The sequence below is a fragment of the Nicotiana attenuata genome, chromosome 6, assembly GCF_001879085.1.
Source record: "Nicotiana attenuata strain UT chromosome 6, NIATTr2, whole genome shotgun sequence".
Classification (NCBI taxonomy): Eukaryota; Viridiplantae; Streptophyta; class Magnoliopsida; order Solanales; family Solanaceae; genus Nicotiana; species Nicotiana attenuata.
The window spans coordinates 15,090,334-15,097,687 of NC_031994.1; the positions used below are offsets into that span (position 1 = coordinate 15,090,334).

Sequence of the window (7,354 nt, forward strand, 5' to 3'; positions counted from 1 at the left end):
CTAGATCTCTTGCATCAAAATGTGAATCTATTGCATTACTTTGAGTGTCAAAACATTCAGCTGCATTTTCTAACTCTTCTTTTGGACACCAAAAACAAAATTGCATATATGTTACTTTTATTCAATTTCTAGGTCTGTGTTCTCTGTAAGTTGGATGCAATTGTTGAGTAATCTGAATGTGTAATAGTGAGGTTGATATTATACCTCTTTACGGACTCATGATTTACCTATCACAATGCCGTTAAATCGCCATATGAGGTAGTTTTCTTTGTTAACCGATGATACTTTATGGAGGCAGACGGAATTACTAGTTCTATGCTTAGACATAAATTCAAATATAAAATGCAGAAATCAGATGGCAAAAGCTTATAAGAAGAGCTGGCAACAGAGTTACTTGGAAGTTCTCAAAGACAAAAGAATGTTGAGCGTAAAAAATAATTTCAAGGGCTTTTCTTCCTCTAATATAGCTGCCCCAGGGGCGTATCTAGCCTTATGGTACCGGGTTCATTTGAACCCAGTACTTTTGATTCATTAATATTGCAATAAATAGTAGATATGAACCCATAACATTAAATATAATGGGTTCGATGCTAAAAAACTTAGAGATTGAACCCATTAGAGTTTAAATCTTGGATCCGCCTCTGGCTACCCCTTTGCAAAAGCTTCATATGTAATGTTGCGTGCATTCTCAGTAATACTATCAGCGGAACAATGGTGCAAGCAAGTCCATGTGAAAAGAATAGGCATCCTATCATTGACCAGATCTACTCAAGACTAGAGATGTGTGTAAAGCTAAATAATCCAGAATGGCTAATTAAAAGATAAAGCTACCCTATAAACGAGTCTAACAAAGCACTCAGTGATCCTTCTTGTCAATCGACTCAGCAGATGAATCACTCTGTGTCAACTCAGCTTGAGAGGACTCTGGAAACTCAACGCCGGCATTCTTGCCCGTTAAGCTTTTGTATATGTTAAGAGCTTGAGCCACCATGCTGGCAGGATTAGAAGCATTTGTAGGAAGTAACAGTGTTGTACCCTTTAAAATTGAAAAGAGAAGAACAGGAAATAAAAAAGGATTAGAAAATCAGTAACTTATGATGACGTACTAAATTTGAAGGTTTCTGTCATGCTTCACCTCCTTCGCAATGTTACTGAAGGCTTGGATATACTGCTCTGCAATCCTCAAGCTTGCTGCCTACAAAACCAAATAAAAAAAGCTATGAATGATGATGTAGATTGGCATTGATGTAATGTAATAGTACAATTCCAAAGTTAATGAATGAATTTAATCAAGAATATATTTATCCAAAATCTTGTTACATGTCATGGAAAAAGAGTTAGAGATGAATTTAATAATCTCACCTCTGCACCTCCATGCTCTTTAAGGGTTCGTGACACCAAGGCAATTCCTTTTGCTGTAGCTTGTGCCCTAGAGAGGATGGCTTCAGCTTCACCTGATTCATCAGAGTATGGGTGAGGAGAATCAATAAAAACAAGTTTGATGATCTCAGAAACGAAACAAAACTGGCTTCACAAATGTGCTTCCTGTTACAGATGTTCTCTGTACCAATACTGAAACCTTTAGGAACCAGATTAAAGAATCAAGGATACAAAAGAACAATGATGTTCTTTGAGTCTTTACTAACCTTGTGCTCTGTTAACCTGGTCCATCCTCGCAGCTTCAGAGGCAAGGATGACCGAACTCTTCCTTCCATCTGCAATATTTATATTTGCCTGCCTCTCTCCTGTTGTATGTTTGAGACAATACATCAATTTGATCATACACTAGAAAAAATTCATACTTACGACACATTGAAGTTCTTCAGCTTTGATTTTACATGTGCATATTCGTATCATTTCACTCCTAGAAAGCCTCATTAGCGTATTACAGTTATAGGCTAAAGATGAAGTTAGGACAGAATGAATGCAGTATATTAGCTGTTCACAGCATGCTCCTCCTCACTGTTGCTCAAATCAACGAGCTAGAGGAACGGACTATTACCTTCCGACTCCAGAACTTGAGCCCTTTTTTTACGTTCTGCTTCTGCCTGCATCTCCATGGCTGCCCTAACCCCAGGTGGAGGAGATATATCCCCTGAAGAGGAAATATTAATAACATATTCAGCAATGAAGAACGATAAAATGCTTTTGTAATGATGAAAAAATCAGCAGAGCAGAACAGGCTCAGCCCCATGTACTTATTTCATAACGAAGACATTTCAAGCCCCAGTCTTTTGCCGCATCGTTAATGGCCATCTGAAAGAAACACAATGGGACAAGGCTATAAAATTTTAAAGTGGAATAACAAATAGCCAAACGGTAATGGTGAAGGAGAAACTGAATCGAACGAGGCTATATCGATAAAATACTATTCGTAGTAGTAAAAGACATACCACAATCTTGTCATTCAAAGTGTCCCTTTCCTCAAAGGTCTTGTCGAGGGTGATCTTACCAAGCTCACTTCGCATAGTTGTCTGTGCTAGTTGAATTACCGCATACAACGGTTTCTCAACTCCATATGACGCCAATTTGGGGTCCACTGTCTGTAATTGCATGCGTTAGCTTTGTGTATTAGTAATAGCACATTTAATGGCGGAGTCAAAATTTTCATTAAGAGGTATCAAAAGATATAAAAGTAAATATACCAGGAAATTAACGGGAGTCAATGAATAATATATATACATTATAAAATTTTTTTTTTACCTACCTACACAGTGTATTTTTCCTGCAAAGGGGTGTTGTTTGACACCCCTTCCTATAAGGTGGCTTTGCCGCTGATCACGTTTGGTACACTTTTTCAACCTATGTATAACTAATACAAGCATTAGTTATATACCCCATTTGGTATTATTCTATGTATAGCTAATGCATAGCAAACTATAGTATTAGCAATACCAAGGCTATTAATGCATGCATTAGCATGGTTAAAGATAAAATTATCCTTAAAGTCCTTTAAAGCTAAAAAATATGGAGGACATTTTTGTAAATAAGTAATTTTTTTTTAAAAATTATGCAATGCATTTTAATTTTTAATACACTACACCAAACAATGGATAAGAAATAATTTCTGCATAAGTAAATAATGCTTGCATTATTGACTCATGCATTATTAATCCTGCATTACTAATGCACTTTATTCAACACTATTCTTATACACTCTACCAAACGACCCTTAGAGTTAGTTCTATGCACTGACGACATCATAACAAGCAACAGCAGAGAATTACATATAATAAACATCAATTAGCAAGTCAAGTTAAAAAGATAAGCAACACATCATAGCAGGTCTGATCACCTAATCAGTTTATGTTCATAATAAGTAAAGATTAATTAACCTTGACATAGAGGACACCATCAATCGAAATGCTGACATTGTCCTTGGTAATGGCGGTCTGATCAGGTATGGGAATAGCCTCTTCCTTGAGTGAATGCGCATATGCAATTCTATCGATAAAAGGGACCAATAGGTGAAGTCCAGGTGTCAATGTTTTCACATATTGCCCAAACCGCTCCACAACATAAGCCTTCTTCTCTGGTACTATGTGAATTCCCCAATTTACCGGCGCCCGTACATAATACCTTCAAAGGAAAACATAAAATCACTCACTACAACTTTTTATCAAGCAAGCGCTGATTTGGGTGAAGTTTGGTTTGAAGATAAAATATATTTAGACATAATTTTTCATAACATATTTTATTTTTTTCTTAAGAAACATGAAACGTGACTTATACCCATAAGTTCTAAAAACTATTAAAAATACTCTAACAATACCAAACAAACAAACTTGCTAATCATGTATATGCAGAACCTTCATCGATGACATTCATTATCATTATCACAAACCATAGTCCTGAACATAGTTAAGTTTGACACAAAATTATCATTTTTATAATGAACTATATAATATACATTATAAAATCATAACCTGATATTTTAATATCAACTGCTGATCACACAATTACTAGCTACTATAATTCGTCAAATTGCAATAATATTACAAGATCCATCCGTTAAAAAAAAGTGATAGTAACTAGCTTGTGGATTAGTTGGGTCATAACAGATGGTGAGCTTTTATATAAAATACAAAAGTTTGGGGTAATTTTTAAAATTATTAAAAAATTCAACAGTAATATTTTGAGCCAAAAACAGGTGTAGAGCTAGTTTAACCATTTGAAAATTATGTTTTCAAAATCTGTCAAAATATGGATAAAATCTATAAACCAACACGTTTTGCCAAATATTTTTCGAAAAAAAATTAGCAAAATCTATGGTCAAACGGGGCTAAGAAAATACAAAGCAAATATTTTACGTACTTGGCGTAGGGGTCGCGAGAACTAAAAAAATGGCGTGTGGAAGTGAAGGAAGGGGATAGTTGACGTGGGAGGAGCTGATTGGAGAGAAGAGAAGTTTGTTTCGTAATTAGAGAATTAGGTGCTGTGGAGATTGCTCTGGAAATCATGATGATACAAGGTGAATGAAGTTGGAGATTTAGCTGCCGAAGCTTGTTTATTGAGCTTGATTTTGCCATGTCCCTTATTCCTATTCCAATTGATAATTATGAATTGTGGAGTAGAAATTAAATAGTAAGATCGATGGAGAATGGAGATGAGGGTTTTATGGTGTATACCTAAAACCCCTTGCTCAAGTTATTAATTATTCTTTCTTGTTCTTCAAGACTCTGGTGTTTTAGCTATGGTAAATAACATCAAACAAATATAATTTTTCCAAAGTAAATAAACTTATTTCTAATTATAAATAGTACTCCAGTAAGTACTTTAATTAGTTGATTTTACAAATTTTAATTTTTTGTGGACGGACTTTCGCTGAAATTTAAATCTTATACCTAAGTGGTGCAGAGCGTGGATTATTTAGAATTAAAAATATTTAAAACGAACTTGAGAAAAGGGGGAAAAAAAAAAAAGAGGGAAAATCTTAATGCTACTAGTTGGTCTATCACACGTATGTTTCTTGGTTTGCCAGTGCACTGCTCGAACGAATCTTCACTTCCTCTCTCCAAAGGATCCAATCAGTGGCCGATCCAAGATTTTAGGTTCGTGGGTGCTCAATTTTTCTTGACATGCAGGTACTACCAATTACATAGTCTAAGTGCATAACTATTTGAACATGATAGTCAAAAAAATTAATAAAAACTCGTATTAATATTATAGACGAGTGTAACGAAAAATGCAACTGGCGAGAATTTTATTTTTTGATGGATTTTGCCACTCTAGAGGAACTATTTATTTTTAGAAGAGGTCGAACTTTGCAATTTCTTTCTTTCTTTCTTTGTTATAGAGAATTGCTAAGTAAAATACAAAAGGAAAAAAAATTTAAAAAAGGGAAAGGTAAAATAGAATTCAGGGACTACGTCTGGAAAGAAAAAAAATAAAGTAATAGTATTGGATAAAAAATGTACCTATTGGATAAAATTTTTAAAAAGTGACCTAAGGGGTAAAAAAAGATAATAAAATTGAGCGTGCTATGAGTAGGATTCGAACTCCCACCCTCTCACACTACTAAAGCAAAAACTATCCTTGCTTGACCAAAGCACCCATCAACCTTTTTGTTCTCTGGGTGCTTCTTGGTTTAATATATCAAATGCCTCAAATTTTCTATAGAGCTATACAGATAATGTGGTAAAGTTAATGGGTGCTGAAGCACCCAAATTCGATATGTAGATCCGCCCATGGATCCAATGAATTCGAAAGAATTGAGGAGGAACCGTATGAGGTGAAAATCTATTGTACGGTTTCGTAGAATAGTAGTAAGAGTGACTTATCTGTCAACTTTTCCACTATGACCCTAAAAAAACCAAACTCTACCTTACATAAAGTTACCAGAGTACGATTAACCTCTGAATTTGAAATCACTGCTTATATACCGATATTGTGCTCACCTTTGCATTGGTTTCTTTTACAAAAAATTCTAATTTGTATTAGAGCAGAGCAAGATACAAGTATACATGAAACTGCTTCTAGTTTAATAACAAGCCTTTCTTTCTTGATTTGCAGGGTGCCTTTTTCCTCGGAGCTGGAAGCAGAGGCGGACCTATGCTATACAAAGAGGGGTCATCGACACCCGTAAAGTTCGGCAAAAATTTCATGTATACATGTATATATCTTTAGAAAATAGTGATATATTAGTAGCGGGCACCCAATATACAAATAGATTTTGGTTGAATCGAAAAGTGCACTCGCGACCTTCAAATCCTGGGTCCGCCTCTAGCTGGAAGGTACAATCAATCATGATAGGTAGGGGTATACAAAGAAAACCGACAAACCGTACCAACCCGATAATTCGAGTCAAACCGAGAAAAAAAAACTCAACTATGATTCGGTTTGATTTGGTTTGGTGTTGGAAAAAAAAAACCCTACCATAAGTGGTTTGGTTTGGTTTTAACTAAAGAAAGTGAAAACGAAACCAACCCGACACATATTTAGAAATTTTAGATATATTTAATATATAAATATACTTATTGTGATGTAATTTATAAATATTTCTTAAACTTTTTCATAATTTTATCTTTTAAGATATTATTTCAAGGTTGGATTTAGAATTTTTGAATGTTCCAATAAGTTTTATAGCCATTAATACTAGTAACTTAAATAATGCTAACAAAAAACCAAACCAAATCAAATCAATACTAATGCTAACAAAAGACATCCAATTCAATACTACGAACCACAATGTATTGAATATCTATTTTTTTGGTTTTGCAATAATTTAGATAAAAATGCATAAACTATTTTTATTTTTTCTTCAGCGTTTAGTCATGTAATTAATACTCACTTATTAGTCTACTTAGTTTAGCATGAGTTAGTACTTTTAGATTATGTTTATTTTTATTATGGCATTTTAATTAGCAATATTTATATTACATAATTTTGTTATCGTTATTGTTGCATATTTTAGGATAATTCCATGCCACATCTCATATTTTGTATTAATTTCTTGGAAAATACCTTATATAGTTGTGTCTTACTAGGATTAATGAAATATTTTGAGCACAAATTATATATTTTGTGCTACAAAGATTTTACCGGAAAAAAACCCGAAAAAACTCGAAAACCCAAAAAACCAAGATTGAAAAACCCGAATTTTATTGGTTTGGTCTTTAGATTTAACGGAAAAGGGCCAAAACTACCCCTATTGTTTGCTAAATGGTTTATAAATACCCTCCGTCCATCTATCCGTCCAAAAATATATACCACGTTATTTTTGTTAATAAAATTGCCCTCCTTTTAGCGGTGCAACATGTGGGCCTTCAAATTAATGCGCTGGCATATTTTTATTGGGCCACGTGGCTCTCCCGTTAGAAATCAAATATGGGTACAATATCGCCCCATTAATCGA

General features: G+C 34.3%; 1 protein-coding gene across 1 annotated transcript; it reads right to left on the bottom strand.

Annotated features, from left to right (window-relative positions):
• LOC109226629 (stomatin-like protein 2, mitochondrial) lies at positions 668-4,553 on the bottom strand. The gene is made up of 9 exons (XM_019391451.1): positions 4,315-4,553; positions 3,336-3,579; positions 2,394-2,543; positions 2,199-2,256; positions 2,003-2,095; positions 1,647-1,745; positions 1,363-1,454; positions 1,136-1,195; positions 668-1,036 (listed from the first exon to the last, which is right to left on the bottom strand). The coding sequence occupies exons 1-9, from the start codon at positions 4,527-4,529 to the stop codon at positions 857-859; spliced, it is 1,191 nt and encodes a 396-aa protein (XP_019246996.1). The 5' UTR covers positions 4,530-4,553; the 3' UTR covers positions 668-856.

Bases quoted from the DNA above. Each gene is read 5' to 3' on its own strand.
- LOC109226629 (XM_019391451.1), bottom strand. From the start codon at position 4,529: ATGGCAAAATCAAGCTCAATAAACAAGCTTCGGCAGCTAAATCTCCAA. The intron at 2,544-3,335 runs GTTAATTAATCT...ATGCAATTACAG, and splicing joins ATGGTGTCCTCTATGTCAAG to ACAGTGGACCCCAAATTGGC. The intron at 2,257-2,393 runs GTATGTCTTTTA...TGTTTCTTTCAG, and splicing joins CTTTGAATGACAAGATTGTG to ATGGCCATTAACGATGCGGC.